Source organism: Pinus tabuliformis, chromosome 9, assembly GCF_031772625.1.
Source record: "Pinus tabuliformis cultivar Carrire ecotype Pingquan chromosome 9, CPIR1, whole genome shotgun sequence".
Taxonomy (NCBI): domain Eukaryota; kingdom Viridiplantae; phylum Streptophyta; class Pinopsida; order Pinales; family Pinaceae; genus Pinus; species Pinus tabuliformis.
The window spans coordinates 1682045245-1682069608 of NC_142307.1; the positions used below are offsets into that span (position 1 = coordinate 1682045245).

Here is a 24364-nt window from a genome sequence, read left to right on the forward strand (position 1 = left end):
TTGTATGAAAGATACATAACGATTTAACGATTAGATCAATCTGCGATATTGTGATAATGCGATACTGTGATCTGCGATCTTGCGATAGTGCGATCAACCAACCTTGCGATAACACAACACGATGAAATTGCGGTAATGTGATACAGCGAAATGCGATACTGCGATGCAGATCGCAGAAACATTCCATCGCAAATTTTCCTGGCTCAATATTCAAGAAAAATTTTCCATAAACCAAGAACTGGATACGCACTTTAATGATAATTAATGAATTATATGCCAGTTGTTAATAAAATATGGTTTTGTGTTGTTCGAAGAGCCAGTTTACGTCAGGTGGCGTGTTTTTGCATATCCGTAACGTTTAAAGCTTTCCTGTCGTTATTTATTGTCATTACTCTCTCCTCACTTGTGAACTGCAGGAACGAAAAACAAAAGTTACACAAAGCAATGTGCAGGAAGCTATGAGGAAAAAGGGTAAAACTCCAATGTTCAAAGACAGAGAAAAGACGCCCGCATGCAACAGAGCCGCAGATTCACAGAACGCTGCCTTTCATTTACAACCATGGTTGAATGAGTATTGAACGATGCTAATATCAATAGGCAGTTTAATGCTCAAGGTCAAGAGCTCACAAAAGCATTATTTTTACAAATTTTGAAGCTTTATACCCAGTGAAGAAAAAGGCGCAAAAGGAGAAAAACACATCAAAGAAGCCCAGATCAAAGAACGGAGGCAGTTTTCGAGGCGCCTGAGAAGATTGCTAAAAAAGCAAAGCCTCTAACTGCTTAGTCACCTGTAAGCCCGAAAAATGCAAGAAAGAAATGGTAAAGAACAAACTGGAAACAGAAAGCTAAAGAAAAGGCAGAAGCGATTCAAGGGTTAACCAAGTTGAACTTGGATTATTACTGGGCATACGCGGTGAAACCACATAGTTAGAAGATGACTCTCGAGTATATCATTGATTTTGCTGAAAAGATGGTGCCAGCTCTTACCATTTTTGTTTGCTTAGCTCAACCAAAAGCGGAAGACAGTCAACTGACTCTACCCAGGAAAATACTGAATGCTTGCAACATTAAGGAGCAAATGCAGAAATAGTTAGATATTAGATTTAATTTTTAGAAATAGTTTTGTTTTATTTTTGCTTAGAAAAAGGGCGGTCATTTAAACCGTATCCTGAATCTGTGTAATTAAGTTATTTATTTAGTAGTATTTAAACCCTTCTCATGCATTTAGAGAAGGGTCTAGAAATTTATCAAAAACTTGTCCTCAAAACATGCACTTTTGCACCCTTAGAGGAGGTTTTGGTGAATGAATGGATCAAGATTTGTTGATGTTTGCATTTGATATCTACTACTGATGTTGCACTTCTGTACTATTAGTGGATGTTAAAGCAAGGAGAGATAAATCATTGTCGCTTGAAGCTTATGAGTAGGACTAGTCATAAATGGTACTTTTATCTCTTGACCATTTCTACTTATATGTTAAAGTGATATACAGTTTTTAGTTGTTTATGTATTATTGCATGAATGCCTGAGTTATCATTTAGCACTTTTGTACGGTGATAGCTATTTATTTATGCTTAATGTATGAATAGCTCATTATGCAATATGTTTTTCACAACTGTTTCGTCTAACTTTTTATGCGAAGTGGTTCATCCTTATTGATTTCCTTTCTTATAATCGCTGAATGATCTTTATTACCAGTTGTTATTTGAAATATCTTTAGATCGCATAATAAAAGAATTACATCCTGGGTTAGTATAGACTTAGATGTGCTGTTTATTAGATTACAATAGCATAGAATTAGATTAAAGTTAGAATTAGAAAATCTTAATTAGGAACTGTTAGATCAGCAACATCAAATTCTACACACACACACTCATAGATAGGGAAACTGGTCCCATTATCCCCAGTCGGACCCGCTATACCAAACGGATAAGGAGCTGCCAACCAAGGTCCGAACCGGGCGGGTATCCCCCTTGTTTTCGACCTGATTTTCGGGGCTTCGACACTTCCTTATTCGAAATAAGGACATAAAGAAAAGTCAGGCAACCATGAACCTCCTGCTCCATATTAAACTTTATGGTGATATATTGATTGTTGAGATGCTGGAAAAAATAATCTAACTTTTCTTGACCATGAGGCTATATGCACAGGTGTCATCCACAAATATTTTCCATAGCTTGGGAGGAATCGGGCTGAGGCCAAATCTTTGGATTCAAAGTATTCCTTAAACAAATTAGCAACAATAGGGGATAGGGGAGACCTCATGGTAACACCACATGTATGTTCATAGAATTCCCCCTCAAAGTAGAAAAAAGTAGAGGTAAGACAAATCTCAACTAATTTAGTGGTATCGGGATCAGTGAGGCGATTGATGACCTCAATGGCCTCCTTAATAGGGATGTTAGTGTAAAGGGAGACCACATCGAGACTAACAAGATTATCCCCAGGACCAAACTTCATGTCCCTTAACTCATTGACAAACGAAGAAGAGTCTTTAACGAATGACTCTGTAAGGCCAACAAGGGGTTTAAGCTTCAAGGCTAAATATTTAGCTAGAAGATAAGTTGGCCCTCCTATGGTGTGGACAATGGGTCTTGGGGGGGCCTATACTTATGGATCTTTGGAAGCCCATAGATCCTAGGAGTGATAGGGATACTCTCAATGAGTTTGTGGCAAAAGGTGTCAACAATGCTACTAGACTTTATAGCTAGAACAACTGTTCTTGAAATCTTCTTTGTAAAAGTTTCCTTTAAGAACTTAATAAAAAAAGAAGTAAAATGATAATATTTGATAAAATTGAAAATATATTTATATTTATTTATAATTATAAATTATTTATTATTATTATTATTTAATTTACATTAATTTCAGTAAATTTTACAAATATTAAAAAACAAGTTTTTAAAAAACTAAACAAATCCATTCAATTTAAAAAATATTACTTTAATTAATTCAATTAATTTCATTAAACAAATTAATTTAATGGGAAAAAATACTTATCTCGTTTACAATCTGTTGATGTTATAATCTTAATATTTAAAATAAAAAGATATATAACTATTTTTCATATTTAATGAAAATATAATCATAATTTTGTTTACTAAAACATCCTTTAAAATATATGGAAAGTATATTCACTATATAATATTTTACTCCATTTCTTTCCCGCTTAAAAGACAATTTATATTACAACCACACATGGTTATAGTTTAGTCTGTCTTATTTTAAATTGTGAATTGAAAACTTTAATGTCTACCACATAGGCCTTCTATAACAACTCCTCAATTCCACATGTGTGAATGTCCTTGGTAATGTTCCAATCTCCACCAGATGAATACACTCCTCTAAGATTAACTCCTCAAGGTTGGGGTATACAACGTTATCATGGAATACCTCTGATGTGTGGATTATGGGGCAACCAACCACTATTAACGAACTCAAATGAATCGACTATTCAAGTGACGTTGGAAAACACTTCAACTCCCTGCCATACTCGAGATGCAATTCCTTCAACTTCCGTAAGTCACCCAGCGAAGGCATCACCGTGTCCAACAAAGGGTTTCCTATCCACAGACTTCTAAATCACTGGGAAGCAGGCTTTAAAATTGACGCTCGTATGGACCTTTTTATGTTTTTTAGCTGTAAAATATGGCTGGTTCTCAAATAAATAAGTCATTCGTAACTTTCAAATAATTTTGAAAAGTTTCGTAATGATGGGTATATGGGAAAATCAGAAGTTGAAATTATATCTATATCTATCTATCTATATATATGTTCACTAGTGGCGACCACCATTATCTCACTTCCCAAACCAGTGAATGCATTCAAGTATGGTCACTCTCTTTTTGTGTTTGGTACCCGCTATTTCATAAATCCTTACAAATTAATTTGAAAATATCGCCTCCAAGAACAAGGACACCATTGTTTTCTCCCCATGGAGACCACCAGGCTTTATAATTACAACTTCTCTTTTAACAGTGAGTGAGGGCGAGGGTTTATAGTTGACGAGTAGGCTTGTGGATCTGCGTTGAATTTCATTGATATACTTTGCCTGACACACGAGCTCCATTCTCAGCCGTCGATATGCCAAAGTGAATGTCGTTTAATCGGTTAACCTGATTCCTAGACCCTCGCAGGATTTGATCCAGGGACATGTAACGCTGTGGGGTTTAGGACAATTTGGCCGAGCAGACTTGAAAGGAGATTCGATGTTCGACCCTCAGTGGCCCTCATATGATCAGGGTTAGTTACATGATTTTTCCCTAACTTCCCATTTTGATCTTCAATTATTTCAGTGTTGGCAATCATACTAATACAACGAAAGGGTTTTTGATGTTGATCAATTTTCTTGAAAAACTAGTATTACTTTGGTTTTAAATGGAATTAACTGGCTTGCAGTAAAACTTTGAAATTGGTGATTTTGTGATTGTCTAATTTGATCCAATTTGATCTTTTATTTTGGCATGTTGTATTCTAGATTTATTTATTTATTTATTTTTCTAATTATTTATTTATTTTATTTATTTTTATTTATTTTGTTTTGTTTTATTTATTTTGTTTATTTATTTATTTTTTTTTATTTTAATTTTTTATTTTAATTTAATTTTTTTAATTTATTTAATTTTTATTTATTTATTTAATTTTTATTTTTTATTTATTTTATTTTATTTTATTTTTTATTTTTTATTTTTATTTATTTATTTTTGGTTGGTATATTTATATTTTTCTTATATGAACATAAATGAATATCAGAGTTTGTGTGATTTGTATGAAGGGTTCTCTCACTTTTTCCTTTAGAGAGTTGCACATATGTATTCAAATAGATTTCAACGAGGTTGCTTTCTTTCTTTAACTCACTTATAAAAAATGTGAGGAACATAATTCCCCAAGCGTTAAATTTTGTACAAATTATTTTATTTATTTTTCGCAGTTTCCTACTATGTTCACCACATAGGTATCGATATTATGGTGTTTCCAATTAGTGTCACCGTTCTCTTCCTAGTCCGATTCGACTTTTAAGTATGACTGATCTTTGGGGAATCTAAGTCTAGAGATCCTCAAAAGTGAAATGAGGTTGTTAAAAGACACAAGAAAAAAATAACACCCTTCCTTCCTTTTTATAAACCCCATTTTTGAGTAGATTTGTCATCAATCCAAAATCTATGACCTTTTTTACTCTAATATGTCTCGGTTGTGCGTTTCCCTGACGATGAGGGGTCTAGTACTCATCCAAAACATTATGATTTTGAATATCTCTTAAGTATTTTATCCAAAAATATTCATATACACTATGTTGAGTCTTCAAAATATAAAGGAAAAAAATGGCCATTTTGTAATCACCATTTTACAACAAATTTTTCAACCATCTAAATTCTACGGTCTTTTACGCAGTTACTCTACTTTTATTTAGTTGTTTAGGCCCCTATTATATGGACATAATAAAATTTCTTAATGGTGAAAGGGAACTTTTTTTTCCATGAAATACATTCTACTTACCAAGTCTACTCCCGAGTTTAATAAATTGAGAATGTATTTTGGTATTTCAAATGCATCCTACAATTCTGTTATATTAATGGATTAATACTAACTATAGTGGGGAAATCTGGTGATTGTTTTAAAGTATTATGACTATAAAACACAAATCATAAGCTTTCTGAGTAAAATGAATCATTGTTTAGAAGCACTCTTTTAATGTGCTTTCATTAGTTGATAATGCAAACCCATTAGTTGATAATGCAAATGTAGTAATTTTAAAGCCTACCCCAGTGACTAGGATGGGCATGGGCATGTCATTCACACCGCTTCAAGTGTTGCTAGTGCTGATACAACTATTACTTAATTTTAATCCAACCATATATTATGAATGGTGACGCATTGGCTTGACTTTCACATTTTTTCCCTGGTTAATAATATTTTTGAAGTTTATGCGAGATTAATTTTTAATTGATGAATTGAAATTCATATATATTTAATTAATTTATTTTTATTATATAGGTGCTATATATAAAAAATGTCTAAAAAAAAGATGAATTTTTATTAATTATAGTTTTATAAGAAAAATATTATGCAAAGTAAAAATAAATATTGAAAGTCATAAGAAAGACAATTTAAAAATAAAACGGTCATAAAAAAATTCCTTGATGAGTAGGAGCACCCATCATATTTAATCCTGGGTGGGGAGCTCAAAAGCACTTGGTAATTATTTCTTGAAATTTGTGCCCTTCAACTTCAGTACTTTTAGGGGCCTTTCATACCCTAGTTGTGAGGGCCATACTTCAACTTTTCCACATCCTTCAAAATCCATATGCTCGAATGTTCTTATATTTCCAAATGTTTCACTTGAGATTCTTAAATTATCACTATAGGAAGCATAAAAATATTTAAGGCTACTTAAACTCTGAAAAGACCTCTCCAATTTATTGTAATCATACAGGTACATGTGGTGGAGGTTCATCAGGCTGCCAATGAAATTTGGCAGCCTCTCCAATTTTTTGCTCCAACTTAGGTCCAACTCATGAAGGTTCATCAAGATGCCGAAGGAATCTAGCAGCCTCTCGAATTTCTTGCACTCATGTAGGTCCATGCTGTGGAGGTTTGTCAAGCTACCAAAAGAATTTGGCATCCTCTCCAATTGATAGCACCTAGACAAATCCATGTGGTAGAGGTTCCTCAATTTACCAAAAGAGTTTGTTAATGATTTTAATTTATGCCCATGTAACACCAAGGTCTTCAACAAGTTCAGATGACCGAATTCTTCTGGCAATTTAGAAAGAGAGGGGAATCAATGACGATCCTTTCCAGGTGGTTCAGCTGCCCTATGGAGTCTAGAATGATCGAGAGACGACTCAAATTAATTAGCTCTAATTCCTGCAACTGCAAAGGTGCCTGAAAGATCAAGCTTTTAGAGTGTAAGAAATAATATATATTTGATTCTCATGAAGAAAGGCATTAGAAATCACTGGAGACCCTATTATGCAATATGAATAGATAATAACCACATAGTTGAACTCAGAAAGTTTATATTTACATGCGATTTTCCTTGCCATAATGTTTCCAATACATTCCCCTCCACTTTTAAAACCCTTAAATTATTAATTCTACGTGCTTTGGTTTAATCTTGTTCATTGGGGTGAAGAATTTAAAAAACTGTACACAGCTTGCAATGGTTAAATTTAAATATTTTGAAGGTGAAAACCAATGGAGAAATTGAAAATTGTATATAGATTTCGGTTATGGAAAAGGTTAACTATTTTATTAGTTTGAATGATTGAGGAATTACAAATAAATGCAACCAATAATCAATGTTCTGGTGGGACGCTAAAAATGATGCGACATTTCTTCCTGTGCAATCTGTCTTCCTAAGTCTCGAAGTTGATCGTGCATATGCATAACATTTTTATCATCGACTTCAACAAGATAGTTGCCCTCTAAATTTGTAAGCCCCAACAATCCGTTCCAGCCTGACGCATCCCAAATTGATATGACACTTGTTTTGTTTTTCCCATTGAAAATAAGGCGATATCTAAAAAGATCTTCCACTCCTCTTCGCTGAGTGCGTTGTAACTAATTTCTTCCCAGTTATTTATATCAATGGAAACTTTCATTTGAACTTTTAATTGGAAAAGTTTAGCATCCCTATAAGTTTTAGGTTTTGTAAAGAGAAGTGCCCCAAGCACTTTTAAAGCTAAAGGCAGTCCATCGCATACTTGAAGAAACTGATCTACAAGATCTTCAAATCCATGGAGTGGATTGGTTTGACAAAAGGCGTATGAACAAAAGAGCTAGTTGCGAGTGTTGTCTAGGAAGGCCTGTTAACTTATAAATGCACAACTGTTCCACTCCTGACCTTTCGAGCACATATTTATACCGAGATGTCCTGGTGTCCATCTTCCGTCTGTTCAGGGGTCCATGAATAGGATTGCGAGGATTCTTAAGAAGCATAATGTCCCCTCGACCTTTAGACCTCTTAACACCATTCGTAAGTCCCTCAGATCGGTGAAGGATCCTATCGACCCCAAGGACATGAAAGGGGTTTATATTATTCCTTGTTCATGTGGGACCCCCTATATTGGTGAGACTGGTCGCTCCATTAATCAAAGGATTAGTGAGCACGTAGCTGACCTTAAGCATAGGAGGGCTAAGTCTTCTGCGTTAGCAGAGCATGTGGAGAAAACCAATCATCATGTTTGCATCGAAGAGGCTAGTGTTATTGCTGGAGTGTCCCAATTCCATCACCAAAAATTTAGGGAAGCGCTTGAGATTGAAAAAAGGCCGAACAATCTCAATAGGGAGGATGGCTGGAAGATCAGTAGTTGCTGGGTCCCAGCCCTCTCCTCCTAGTCGTTGTCTTCATGTCTTCCCCTCCCTTTGTTTGGTTTTTTCTTTTTGCTTTTTAAAATTTCCCTTGTTTTTCTATTTCTTGTGGCCTTTGTTCTTTATTAGTTGGTAAAGAAAATAATCTGGAAAATAATCTATGATAATTTTAACCATTAAATCAACCTTAATTTTTTAAAATTATTTTAAATATTAGAGTTTTCTTTCTTCCCTTAAATTACTTTAATATCTATATATTAAATATTAAATATTAAATTAGAATTAATTTATTTTTAATTATTTTATTTGTAAGTGTTTAAAACAACCCCTTTTCAACAAATATAACTATATATTCCTATAACTAACGACTCTAATTTCTAGATTTAATTAAATTACCATTAATTTAAATTATTTTATTTTAAGATAGATTTATAATATCATTATTATAATTTAAAATACTTTTTATCATACACTTATATTACTCTATATTTATTTAACTTTGATAAATAAGTATTATTTTAAATTTAATCTAGTTCATAATTGATTGTTTTTAATAATTCATTTATAAATAAGGGTATAAAACAACCCTTTAACTTATATTTTAATAAGAATATATCAAGCTATTTATATATTGCTCTATTATTTATATATTTAATGACTTTTTAACCAACTTTTAGTTACTCTAATTTTTAGATATAATAACTTTGTTAACTAACTATCGAATTAAATTAAATTAGGTTATTATTTTATTTTTAATACATTTGTGTAATGGTGAGGGTATAAAAAGGGTCCCTTTTATAACTAACTGGGGTAACTTATCTACTTAAATAATAGTTATTATCATGATCCAACTAACCGGTCAAATCTAGCCATTATCATTATAGCCGTTACTTGAATATAGCCGTCGGAGGTTCTGCTCTATTTAACATGCAAAGCCTGATCTGTTCATTCAACTTGTTGGTTCGAAACGCGTCAACAAATGAACCACACTGGTTGGTTCGAAACGTGTCGACAAATGAAACATCATGTGATTTAAGCCAAAAGAATCTCTCTTAAACTTGATATGGATCACAGAAGCCTCAATACAACAATAAATAAAGGTATTAGATCTTTAAAATATCTTTAATGGATGAAAGTGCCTCTAGCTGATCCACATTATCTATGTCATCTAAAATTAACAAGACATGAGCAGATTTGAGATGAATTTCAATCATCTTTTTGCCTTGATAAATGTTATTTATATCCAGATCTTTTTGAGTCACGCCTCTTAGAAGTTCCCTTTGCACAAAATGTAATGAGTTTTTATTAGCTTTTTCTCTGACATTCGATAAAAGGTAAAATTCAGAATACTTTGAACTTATTCTATTGAAGACTTATAAACTACTACATGTGGGGATTTAAAGACAATATTTAAGACAATTTTGGAGTAAACTGTCTTAACGTAACACAAAAAGAAACTTGTGCATTGTCTTAAATATTGTCTTTAAGTAGGTGTCTCAAAATTATTCTCTTAAAAAATTGTCTCTATAAAGATAATATAGAACACATATTATTATTGTCTCTAAAGACAATTTTATTTGTTTATGTAGAGACACTTTGATTTTTGTCTCTTTAGAGACAATTACATTTTTGTTTGTTCAGGGACTGAGATTAAAAACATATTGTCTCTATAGAGACTATATGTCCATAATTTCAACTATTGTATCTCTAGAGACAATATGAAAAAATATTTAAAAAAAAAAAACAAAATCATTTTAAATGCTCTTTTAAGGTGGTTTTAACATTCAAAGTTCCCAAATAGTGATTTTAATTACCTTAAATCTTCTTTATGGAAAAAAAAAGAATAAATTCCATTTTTTTAAAGCTAACAACAAAGTCTAAATCTAAATGAAAAGCAATTTCCAAAACTTAACAATTCTGGAAAGAAACCTTGAAAATAATAAGGCAACACACTTATATTTGCTGAAAATACATTCATGTCATTGAATTTGAACATGAAATATCCTCAGTTGGAAATTCATTTCATGACATATTATGAGGCAAAATAGATTTGTTCAAGATTTCTCCATCCTACGAGAGATTTTACTCTTTGACATATAAATCCAAAATCTTGAATCACATTAAATGGTGGAAAATTAAATTCATATCCAGTGGTTAGCTCCACAATTTCAATACCCTTGTATGATTGGAATTGGCTTCCTTGATAACAAAAAATTGTAAGAATGTATATGAATTCAAATCTACAATTGATTGGCAATATTGTCTTGATGAAGGTTTTGCAAAAGATGGAAAATTGACATAGGTCCTCACAACATGATATATGCCAATCCTCAATCTATTGGTGACCTACAAATTTATCTCCTCCTGTTTGTGTAAACTTTCTCATCACCATAAAATGCACCTAGTTGTTGTTTATCATGAGGCCCTGTACATGTTGAGTGTGGTAAAAGCATCTCCATATTTGCAGATTCCAATAAAATTGTCATGGATTATTCACACCTATTCCCAACATAACTGGAGGAGGAGTTAACAATATTGCAAGGAAGTTTTGGGCTCTGTAGTTGAGGAAGAGGTAATTAACTATTCTGATCGATGTAGACTCCCGACCTAAAACAAAAGAAAAACCAGTCAAAAACTCTAAATTCACATTTGCTTAATTTCTTATCATCCCCTAAAGCCTAGTAGATTGTAGCATAGAGTTTAATTACGGTTCCGTGCTTCCTGAAGGCTTCAAGTTTTTTAGTTAAAATGATCAGTTATTTCAAAATCCATAAAATGATATGATGTTCTTAAGAGTTATTTCTTACTCATTATCTCTTTATCCTAGGAGATGGAGTAACAAACCTATAATCTAGGAATACAAAATATGCATGTGTTTTACACTTGAAGGCTCTACTTAAAAGGCCCATGAATCAAGTGTTTTTTATGATTTTTAAAGTTGTAAATTAACATCAAGTTCCATAGCTATTTATGTTCTCATATGTCCAACTCATCTGATTTTTTTGGACACATATGGCTTATTGCAAAAACGAATTGAGTATTACTAAAGTACCTTAGATGTTAGATTTACAGACTGTATATGAGTGCATTTTGGAAGCAAATTCCCTACTGCAATACAGGTTTCAGAATGTAACCCAACTACACAATCTGTATTCTCCATGCAGAGATCATGAACCTGGCAACTCAAACAGGAGAAATTGAGAATTCATAGCTTGTTGATTTACAAAGTTCTGCAATATTATACACGTTTCAGTTTATTAATAGAAGAGAAATAGCGAAAACTAAATTTGACTTTTATCATTTGCAAAAAGGAAAAATTATGCTTTAGGCCATGATTCATGTCATGGAATTTCCCATGAGTCTTTAGGCATAAGATTTCAAATTGAAATATTGTTGTCAACATCTTGAACTGATGTCCACATAGGATTTTGAAAGACAAAACACCAGAGGAAGCACTTGCTTGTGAGAAGCCACATGTACCACATTTCTATGGATTCGGTTGCCCATATTATAGCTTTATATTCATGTTATTAATGAGAAAGACACGAAGTTTGATCCCTCAACCATCAAGGGGATATTTGATGGATACAAGCTAACAGATCTAGATTCCAGCAACAAGGAATGTAGTGTTAAGTAGAGGTGTGAAGTTTGATAACGATGGGTGGTGCACAAAGTTACAAGAGCCTCCTATAGTGACTGAATAAAGTGAACAACTTGTTGTTTGAAAGTAAAATATGAAATTGAAAGAGAAATCAGACCCAATTATGCAAGATTCAGACAAGGTAAAGGGCCTTTTCTACCTTACAATTTAGCTAGAAAGCCAAGATGAATTACCTAAACATTGTAGGTTGCACATGAACAAGTTGGAGCACCTAAATCTACATTTAGAGCGAATCTTCCACCAAATAAGTTTGCTACTTATGTTGCACGGATAAATTTTATTATTGAGATATATCCTTTTCACTTCAAGAAGGCCACTACAAACAAGTTTGGCATCATTCCATGGCAAAGAAGTACAACTCCATCCTCAAGAATGATGTTTGGTAAATATTTCATAGCCTACTAGTTAATCAATTGATTCTAAATATTGAAATGTACAAGGTTGGGATTGTTTCCAAAGGATCACCTTAGAATGAGGGAGTTGACTATGATGACACTTTTTCTTCAGTTGTAAGGTATATCTCTATCTAAACCATCATGTATTTAGCATATTGTCTTGGTAGTCTTTACAACATATGGATGTAAAAAAACATTCCTAAATGGTGTTTTGAGGAAGAGTTATATATATAAATCAGCCAAGAATTTTTGAGGTCCATGGGCAAGATATTACTATAATGAGACTTTTGCTTCAACCGCAAGGTATATCTATATCAAAACATCGTGTATTTAACATATTGCCTTGGTTGGTATTTATATTAAATGTGTATAAAGAAATCATTATTGAATGACATGATTGAAGAGTTTGATATAAATCGAATCACACAGAAATGTCAAAATCATTCCAGTAAGCATTAGCTTTGGTTCAAATCATATAGTTGCAGAGAAAAATATGGCATTGTCATTTGCAATCAACCAAATTGCTTTGGATTCAATGTACTTTTAGATGAGACATACATAATTGTAGAAATTTTGAATAATATGACACTTATTCACAGAGATTATCTCGATTATACACTATTGTGGAATACATGCATAATACATAACCTCCTCTACGTTGATCATCAATTTAGCCACATTAAAATCAATGAAACATCAATCACATGCACACATTAACATAGTATGTAACCCGGGGAAAGCATATAGCTGAAAACCCCACACTATTTGTCTATTATAATGATAGAGAACATGTTACAATACATAGTACAATACTCCTCACAAGTACTCAGTACTATCTCCACCTGTTACACACAAACTAGCTCAGATCTGATGCCTCAAATCTCCTCCATTGTTTGCCTGCCTCCATTGCACAATCCTGCATGAGAATCAATCACTATGTGAATTCGAATTCCCTTGGTTATACTACACAAGCCTCATGGGAAATCTCCATCCATGCATGTGCAAATCTCATGCACAACTATATTCAAAACTGATAGCAATCTCAACCTCTAACACCTGTCTCCATTGAACTGTACATGCACTGAGTTAACTGATGTATTCTTCAGTTGCTTTATGAGTTAATAATTAATGAATTAATTAATAATTTATTCACACAACTCATCACTAGTGTATTCTTTAGTTAGACTAAAATACAACTAGTTCAACCAAGTCAAACTGAACACAACTCCATCAACTCCACAATCAACTCCACCAAACTCAACCACATGAGTTCTAATTGAAGTCCTACATGCAATAGCTCAACTGACCCACAAGAAAAGCATATTTCCTTCTGACAGCTGCATGTGCCACATCTGTAGCTCAAACTATAGTGCTCCAAGAGGATAAGATAATGTTTATAGTCCAAATATTATTATGAGCTAATAATATTCGACTGTTCTATTTTTAGTCTGGCAGTCTAAAAATAGAATCCGTCCATATGTCTAAAAATATAAGTCCATCTATTTTTACCAACATGACCAATCATCCACAAACAACATCCTGCAACTCATAGACCATGATCCATATGTCTAAAAATAGACATAGTCTAAAAATAGACTTTGCGCCAAAAATAGCCTGCGGGCCCACTTAGTGAAGGCGACTTCTTTCCACTAAGCTCCATCATCTTGTTGCATTCTCAAAAATAATTTGAGTTCAATATTATTTTAACTTATGGCTAACTATGTGTGTTTGGAAATATTTTCAGCAACGTTGTTCTAAAAATAAAATGAGTAATTGTGCACAAATGAACTCACTGTTTTTAACTCCAAAGTGATATTCCTATTGAGAAATCCTTATTTGATATGAGTAATAATATTTAATACAATAATATTTAATCATTTTGGGTTCTACAAAGTGTCCTAATTGGCATTCAAAACTTCTCAAGGAAGAGGAAAAGTAGGAATACAAGCTCGGCCTTGGTCTTCTGGTTGATGTTTCTGTGTTTGTGAGACAGAAGGTAATCAACACAAACTGGAGCCCAAATTGAGGTTCAAACTCCTCTAGGGAAGATGAAAGGTAGAAATACAATCTCAACCTCTTCGCAGATAGTATGGAAATACATAGTAAGTTAGATTGTTTACTCTGAAGTTGTTAAAACCATGTATTCCATTTTTAAACATAAAAAGAAAAAAACTAAACAACCAAGAAAATACATCATTCTTATTAAGACATTGAATTCCTAGAAATTTTCCATCTAGTTAATCATAGAACAATCGTCACTACATATAATTTATTTGACTGGGCCACAACTAGGTGACCAACCACTACACATTTTCCAATAGTAAAAATATTCTTGGAATTGAAGATAAGATGCTCATACTACACATATTCTTCCTCCATCCAAAATAGGAAATCAATGTTTTTTCCTAAATGAGGCAAATGTCATGTAATCAATATTTGCATAAACACAGATCCATTTAGTAACTATTCTTTGGAGTAATTTACATTTATAATTGTTTTAGGTGTTATAGCATAAAAGTACAATTACGATGCAAAAACATCAATACACCATTACAAATTCATTCAAAACAACCTCATAAGTTCAAAGTAACGAAAATGGTTTGAGACAAGAAGTAAACAAAATGCTCACATTTACAGTGAATATCTTAGTGTTTATAACTAGATCACATGGATATCAATGTCATTGGAAACACTTAACCATTCTAACATGGCAAATAGTTTGCGAAAAATGTAGTAACCAAACAACTGCCTATTAAGGAATAATCAAGAAGTTCAGGATAGTAATAGTGAAAGAAAAATTAATTGGACTTACTTACCAAAATGCTAAATTCCAATCATTCTAAAAGGTTATCCAACAAAAGTGTGTATGTAACAACAATATCATAGTTAAAAAAAGAGAAGCCACTTTAAAATGTCTACAGGACTAAAAGGGATTGGTCAATACATTACACATTGACTGTGATTGGTAGGCCTATACCCTCCTTAAGAACAATTTATTCTTCCCGCGATTCTCTGTGTGAGATATAATAAGAATATTTCATGAGCCGTTTTGGCAGGAATTACTATCCATAAAGACTTTTTTTCCAACAAACTTGTGTTTGAAAGGCTGTAAAATACTCAAAGACTTTTCTAGCAGTGCATGAAAACTCAATATTTGGAATATTCCATCCTACAACTATAAGGGTCCTGTTGTGATAAAAAAAAATGAAATCCAATAGAAAACTAACAATTTGTTTCATGTAAGCCACAACCTTTCCCAGTAGCTTCATTTTGTGCTAAATTTTGCAGTATAGCAACAAAAAAAATTAGATAGGTCTACCTCTGCTAGCTGGTAGCTAATCCTAATAAATCTTATACAAAGAAAAGTTGGCTACCAGTTTCGTCTCGCTCTAAAGGCATTTCCCCTACATGACTGCTCCAGAACTATCTCACCTTCATAGAAATACTCTGGATTCTCTCCCCTGGTGTATCCCTTAATGACGGCTCTTTCACTACCTCATCCTCATAGCAATACTCTGGGAAAAATTTGTGCTAGGGGACCTAGGGGGGTGTGAAATGCCTGGAAAATGACCCTAGGAGTTACCTAAGTGAAAAAGAGAAAAGGGATTTACCTCTAATTTATTTTGACCTTATTTATGACACTTGTATTTTTGTGCTTAAGCCTCATTTCACCTTGTATGAGCTGTTAGGGGGAAGAAAAAAGTCAACATTCATTTCTTTTGGGATGTTATACTTGATTGCTTAGTTATTTAAGGAGGGGCTTGCCTTGGGAATCAACTAGTTGACTGGACTGTGGGGAAACCATAGTGAATTGTATTATGGTGCATTTGTGACCTTGTTGTGTTCTTTTGGTGACCTGTAGTTTGGGATGCACTCACTTGGTTGTGTGAATGTAGAGTGATTGAATGGAAATCCTATCATTGTTTTATGGGCCCTGGAAACGCCACGTCTGAGGCAATGTTGTGGTGTAGTAAGTCCTTGTGGTAGTAAGATTTCCTATTCTATTGAAAAGAGTGGGGCTCCACATTGCGGGTGGTAGTAAGATAAGGAATTGGGATCTTCTTCTGTAAAAAATGAAACTACCAACAATCAGTGGTTGCAAACTTATACAGATGGGGAAGAAAATAATAGAGAGAAAGACTTGCCATTGGCCAAGGCGAGGTTACTGAAGCAGAGGATACCAACTATCAAAGTTTCAACTTTGGGACCTTCAAAATAAAAAAGTATAGACAAAGAAGAAATCAAGTAAAGAAAATGGATCAATAACACTGAGCTTGAGTCTATGAATACTACAATCTTTCAGTCTTTACTGTTTACAAGTATATTTATGGAAACTTGTCAATCTGAGCTTCTATAGAAAGTTCATTAAAAAATTAGGGACAATAAGGATTACATTTGACGGGTGCAATTGGTATGGGTTACTCCTCCCATTGTTAAGTTTTATTCACATAGAACTACTCCAAGAGTATTCCTTAAGTTCGTCAACCTGCCAATGTTAAGTTTTACTCACAAAGAACTACTTGCAGAGTTTGGTAATGATTTCAATCTATGTGCATGTAACACCAAGGCTTTCAATGAGTTCAAATGACCGAATTCTTCTGGAAATTTAACAAGAATGGAACAATCAATGATGATCCATTGTAGGTGCTTCATATGCCCTATGGAATTTGAAATGATCAAGAGATGACTCACATTAATAATATCTAATTCTTACAACTGCAAAGGTGCCTGGAAGATCACGCTTTTAGAGTGTAATGAGGAAAACCAACAGAAATCATTAGAAACCATGTGATGAAATATCAATAGTTAATGACCACACACTTTAAATCAAACAATTTAGATTTTCCTGCGATGTGCCTTGCCATAATGTTTCCAGTACACTCCCTAATGCTTTCTTAATTGTAATCCAGGAAGGTAAGTGATCAGTGCAGGGATAGTCACGCCAAGAATGCCATGAGAAATTTGGTGAGTGCACCTACAAAATATGATCTAACAAATGCGCTTCAGTCTCAACAAGTTATAGATTCATGACATAAAAACCAAGAGAAACTCATCTACTAGATTCTCAAACCCTAGGTGAATTGGGAAGGCAGAGATGAGGAAAAAACAAAATACACACGAGCTGCGACTCTTCTATTGATCACACAAACTTGATTTTCACATACAACTATCCATAGAGCTGTAGCTCTTGGATTTCACAGACACTTTATTCGGCTTGACTTTATTACAATGAACCCAACATGGGGTATTTATGATTTTCAACTAGCGACTCACTCAAAATAACTACAACATGAAAACACACTCTAAATTCAACTTTACCCAAAATAAGACTGAACTCATACTGAATCACACTTAACTTGAGTTAACTCACACTCTAAATCTAGATTCCACTTAACTCGCCTTATCGCTTCATGCATCTCCCGATTTGAATCTTGCTAGATCCTCATGCAAAAGTAAATACTATTTCCAACACTCCCCCTTAATTACAACAGTATGAATCAACTAACTCAAGCGTGACTCAACATGACTCAACTATGCCTACTAGGCTTACTATAGAAATTAACTCAATCATCACTCAAATATGTTTGCTAGTCTAAGTCTTAACTAGGCTTACAAAGGCTCAAAACTTTTACAATTTGGAATTTTGTTTTTCATTTCTTCCAAATTCTATATCCTCGAAATTGCTTCATTTTGTGTCGCATGTTCTTGTTCTAGACTCCATATTTCTTTACTTGTTGTTGCTACAATGTTTCTTTGACTTGTCTTGAATTTGTGCTGAAAAAAAATATGATCACGTCTCTACAACTTCCTCTTCAAAGATTTGTTCAACTATGAACTGTTGCCACAACTCTTCATCTTCAAACTGTCTTCTTTGCTCTGCTTCATGTGCTTCATATTACTGACTTTCTTTCTTCCATATTTCTTGATATAAGAATCTTATATCTTCTTGACTCTATTGTTGAAAAATGGTTTTAATGAATTCTTCATTGTTTTCAGAAACTTCGATGTCCTTTTCTCACTTTCATCATCAGATACTACTTCTTTTTGCCTGTATTCTACACACTCAGGATCATCATTAGGCTTACATGTAAAATCACAATAATGCTCCTTTTTCTTGTTCACCACTTCATTTAACTCTTTTATTCCAGCTGCTACTTTAATACTTTCATCAATTTGTTCATTTGGCTTTTGAATCCATTATTCAATGAGCTTCAAAACTGCATCAAACTTATTAATAACTTTCTTTTCAACTTCTTCTTATTTTGAACACTTGCATATTCAAAAGTAGTGTTAAAAAAATCTTAATTATGCTCTACACTGAGAGTTTTCTTCTCTTCCTCTTCCTTCTCTGTCTTCTTTTCAACTGCATTAAGGTCCTATCTTCCACTATTATGTGGTTAATGGATATTCTCGTAAAAAACTCTTCAATCACTTTATTCTCTTCTTGATCATCAGATGTTGCTAGATCACGTATTGTTTCATGAGAAGTTCCAACTATTTCATATCTTACTGCTACAGTGGCAAATTCAACCTTCAATTCTTCATCAAACATGATGCTTACCATATTTCCACAATCAATCGCTGTTTCAAAAACTAAACCACACATATCATCAACATAATGTTCATCCACCCTATGGTGGGTTATCTAAGCATGGATGTGCTCAAATTCAACTTCACCAAATTCCTTAGCTATAGTTGGATTCACCAATTCACATCTCACTTTGCAATCATCATCCACATGTGTCTTCTCACAGTGGGATTCACAATCATCTGCACCATCTACGCTACATTGGAGTCCTTGAGCATTATATGCTCTTGCTCTATTTCACATACAGAGGCTTCAATTTCTCTCTCTCCAATCTTTGTTGTGCCTTCTTCTTCCATATGCATGTCACATAAAGGGTTTCACTTTTATAGTCATCATGACTATCATCCACCTTTGAGTGGGATTCTCCAAGCTCTATTGTTTTCTTAGAGTCTTGCTCATCTAATTTCAGATATGTGACTCACTTCTCTGTATGTGACATAACTTGCTACTACATGTCACTCCCCCTTGCACCAAATTCTTCTTCCAAGATCTTCCATGCTTCATTGGAAGTTGTAGCTTTTTCTACCTTGCACAAAACATTCTCATCCAATCCCGGTTTCATAAAATCTAATGCTAAAGCATCACATACTTCATCATATGGATTATTAGACTAGTACTCATTTAACTCTTTAGCTCGAAGAAAATTTATCATTTTGATAACCCAAAAATCAAAATATTTACCAGTAAACATAGGAGGGGTTAGCAGATCAAAACTACACCAATCACCCCTGATCTCTTCCTTGTCTTTTGCTAGACTTCTCAGTTCCTTAGCTGCGTCCTAAACCTCTATAAACATGGCAACGATCTTTGCCTCTTCTATTTTATTCCTTTTCTTAATCTTTTTCAATCGTGCTTTGTGACCCATGACTGTTGTCTTTCCTTTGTCTTATAGTTGCTTTCCTGATTGGATGAGGCTATCTTCCATTTCACCCTTCAATAAAGAAATGTGATTTTTCAATATGAGACCCTGTAAGGCACAATATTTATCCAAAAAACACTGTCATGCTTGAAAAAACACCAAATTTTTTTGTAGACTAACATAATTTACAAAGCCCTAGACTCTTCTTCAAATAAAACCCTTATGCACCTTTTCAAACAATGTACTTTTTAATTTCAAATAAAAACCTTTTATTAACCTTTGTAATAAAATACTTTTGAAAACACATTTTATATCCTCAAACGTACTTCCTCAAATACTCATGCAGCGAGCCTACCTTTAAAAAATACATTCGAATAAATTTCTTGTTTTTTTGCAAACATTCCCATGTGATGGTCTTAGGCCTTTAATCAAAACAAGGCGGCATAGCTAGGGTTTCCTACAACTTAGTTTAATTATTGAACTTTCAAATATATGAACCAACTATGACATTTGAACAAGGGCTACATTGCTGGTAATAATTGAAAAGGCTTATTATATATGTGTAAATAATTGAAAAGGCTTATTATATATGTGTAACATTCAATTTTGTTTAGTTGACTATTAGTTGTATCTGACCAAAAAAAATTGCTGTTCTTTTATAGTTTAACATTAGTAATTAAATTTTATTATTTTTTATTATATAAAATTTTATTTATTTAAATTCTAATTGGTTTAGTTGGTTTAACAAATCTCTTTTATTGGACTTGAATTTGAGAAAAAAATATGAAAATGCCAAATTGCTGAAAATGCATTGTGCGTGGTCAAAACCCCGAAATAGAGTGTGAATTCAACACCTTGAGAAAAGTTGCAAATAACTTGAAAAATCTGAGTAGAACTCCGCAAAAGTCTGGCATATTTGGAAAACAAAGTAAACTCTGGAATAACTCAATAAACTCAGCAAATTTGGCAACAACTCACCCAGTTTGACAAAAATGTAAAATTGGCTTGCCAAGTGGTGAACCAAATTGATTTGCTGAGTTCTTGCCACGCCTAGTGAATGGAGCATGACATCATGCGATGTTATAGAATTTCCAGATGTCATAAGTGGAAACTGGGGCACAAAGGAATGGATGCGTAGCCTCAAATTAGACATCTTACGCAGATGCAACTCTACACTTTCAGAAATGTTCAAGGATCCCTTGGTAAAATAAATGCAATACCATTCAAACTGCAAATTACTACCAGAAAAGTTGCAACACACAAAATTGAATCCTTAATTTGAATTCAACTACAATTGCCAGTTAGTTCGCAGCCAACGTCCCAAAAATCATATATTTAATCACAGCCCGAGTATTGATATCTATGAGGGATATCTGCGCTCTGAAATAGAATTAGAAACCAACCAGGAGGTCAGACTCATGCTGGTCGGTTCAAATGCAGGTTGCATTCATTTGTATTATTCAAATGGTGAAGAGGAGGGATGAATAACGAAATGAAGAGATAAGGAATGAACCAAACAGACATTATATTATTGATTAAATTTTACAATAGCTAAAATGCACAGGAGTCTTAAAAGAGTACTATAATTTGGGAGCGGATGAGCGAAGCATCCGCCTCGAAAATGAGGTTGGTTCATTTGAATCCGTTGAGCACGAAACTGGTATGTCGATGATCCTCCCCCATAGTGGCCTGTGCAGTTAAAAGTGGTATGACGATATAGCTGAAGGTTAGAACAAGGACTCTGCGCCATGGAAACATTACCGAATGATTCTTTCGCCTGAGCTCATGTTCTCACTGGAAGAAAGAGACCGTTGTTGACATATATGGCTGTCGAAACTTGGATCGTAATACATGGATTTTCTACCAGGCCGCCGTCTATCTCCAGCCGCTGAATTCCTCCCACAAATTCATATCGGGACGACGATTAATCATCCTACAAGCGATTCGTTCGCTTATGTGCCTTCAATGTCCCTGTCATCTATCAAATCATCTTACAATTAATGTCCCTGTCATCCTACCAAATTAGCCTACAGTTAAATGTGTCTTAAGATAATTTGCTGTTGGGGAGGCGATATAACTGTAGCTCCAGTCACAGAGTACAATGTAATCATGACATAATAAGGAAACTCCTATTTCATAGGGCAACTCCTATTTCCACCTCCATAGCAAAGTTAATGCTATGGAGGTACCCCTCTGACAGCTGAAGACAGGGTGGTTGACGTCATTCATCCTCGACCATGCATCATGGCCCGCATCCCTCTCCGGCATGGCATGCATCCCCTCCGGCTGCCCATCGACCCTGCCCGCAACCACGCACCTTGCTACGCACCTCCCAACGCAAATCATGAACACGCGCCATTACTATTTTGAATTTGAATTGATCTCCCGCCTCATCATTGATTTGAATTTGAATTGATCTGCCGCGCTACTTTGATTTGGAATTTTGTGGCGACGACCCACTCAACTAGGGACTGTAAAGAGTCACGCTCGTCAAATTAACAAGCCTTACTAATTGTGCAGGGAGCGCTGGAATGAGTGAAAGAGAAAAGGAGGCGCTGGACGATAGGAATTGCCGGCCGCGGACCTCGGAGCCAGAGGCGCCGGAATGAGTGAAAGAGAAAAGGAGGCGCTGGACGATTGTCTGGAGAATTTTGGCGACGCCGGGGACCAGATTAGCGAATCTCTGGCGGAGCTGAAGCATCTGAGGCGGAACACCTTCGAAATTCAGATGAGCAACGTAGAGACGTGGATGAGCGCTGCCCTCACCAACGAGGACACTTGCCTCGACGGCTTTCGGGATCTCAACGCGACCGGGAAAGTTACGACCATGGTCACCGGCCGCGTGCAGTATGTGTGCGAATTGATCAGTAATGCCCTCGCTCTAGTCAACAGATTCGCTGCCACCGGAAGTTATAAGGAACTGCTCCAGCTTTGAAGCCTTCAAGGCCGTCTTAAAATAATAATTTAAATAAAATCTTAGTTTGGAACCATAGCATTAAGCCAAACTTTGGGCTTTTATTGTAACCTGTATAATATGGTGATATAATTAATATTAGTTTAGATAAATGAAGTGGGATAATTTGTGAACGAATGCATATTTTGTCCGGTAATGTATAAGATATTTTTAAGTTGCTTGAATGAATTTTAATGGTGGGATAGAGCGATTTAGGCATGAATGAATAGGGCCTTGTCTACCTGTCCATAGGACGCATATGTTAGCGAATTTGGAGATTGGAAAGGAAATATCAAAAGTCCGGTTCAGCCTATTTAAAAGTTCGATTGTATCTCATTTTAAAAAATTTTGACATTAAAAGTAATCATAATCATTTTTCTTCGAATTTACGGGGCTCGGCAATACCCAAAACATAGCCACCGTTAAATAAATTCTGGTGTCCCGCTTCTGCCTATGGAGCAACAGCTCTGTTCTTATGAAGCCTGCATTAAGTGATATTCATTACTCCAGTATCATATTGGTTCAAAAGGTCTCTATATTTAACTTACACGAATAATTATTTTATTTTATAGGGTCGCTGTAAAAACGATTGTTGAGGGAATATGTTGGTTTGTACAGTTGAACGAAAACCATATATGAAGATTCTGCCTTTGCTGCTTCCAGATGCCCTTGAAAGATAAAGAAATAGTTAATGTATTATTCGCATATTGTAAATAATTTAAGCGCCGAGCAGGGCCGGGCTGATGTGGGTTTGGGTTCCATCGGGGAATCCAAGAGTCCTCATGAACAATCAGTTCTCAATGAATGGGTATATTTTGCTTTATTATAACAGCTTTTAATTTTTTGGTATTTGTCTTTTTTTAATTACAGTGTACTTGATAGATTTAAAATTTTAGTTAAGTGACTTGGAATTATACATGCGAAAAAATTTAAATAACATTATTCTTCATGAGTTTTAAATATATATATGTGTGTGTTTTTATAGAGAAATAATATCAAGGAAAAAATTAAATTAATAAAAATTATTCTTTTCATATTTCAACCATATCAATTTTATATACTTAAAGTATAATAATATTTATATTTTATTTATAAAAAATCAAATGTTAAAAACAAATATTTGTTGATGAAAATTAATTTTATTAAATACTAATACTAATAATTATTATTGCTATTTAAAATTAATTTCATAATAAATTAATTTTAATTATTTTTTATAATAAAAATTTAATTTAAAACTTTAAATTTAAAAATTAACATGGCAATGTACTTTATTCTGATTATGATTAAAATGACATTTTTAATATAATTTTTGAAATTAAAATTTCACATAAATAAAAATAAAGATGCTAGTGTACTGGAAAGTCCATATCGAAAGAGAAGTATAGGCTATACAGCCCATGAATCAAAATGCTTTGCATACACCACTAAAAACATGGAAATATTTTAAAACCAACTTTCATTACTTTAAGTGGCCAAAAACGATGGTAGATATTGATCAAATCTATACCAACTTTATCAAATGAAGAAAATTAACCTCTTGAAAACCAAAGTCTATTCCACTGAATTGAGGTTAGAAGTGCATGTGCACTTG

At 34.0% G+C, this 24364-nt stretch overlaps 1 protein-coding gene across 1 annotated transcript; it reads left to right on the forward strand.

The window, feature by feature from the left end:
* The first annotated feature begins 22422 nt into the window (after positions 1–22422).
* LOC149155340 (21 kDa protein-like) lies at positions 22423–22752 on the forward strand. Its single transcript, XM_089444399.1, has one exon. It carries the CDS (start codon positions 22423–22425, stop codon positions 22750–22752), a length of 330 nt encoding a protein of 109 aa, XP_089300525.1.
* The last annotated feature ends 1612 nt before the right edge of the window (positions 22753–24364 follow it).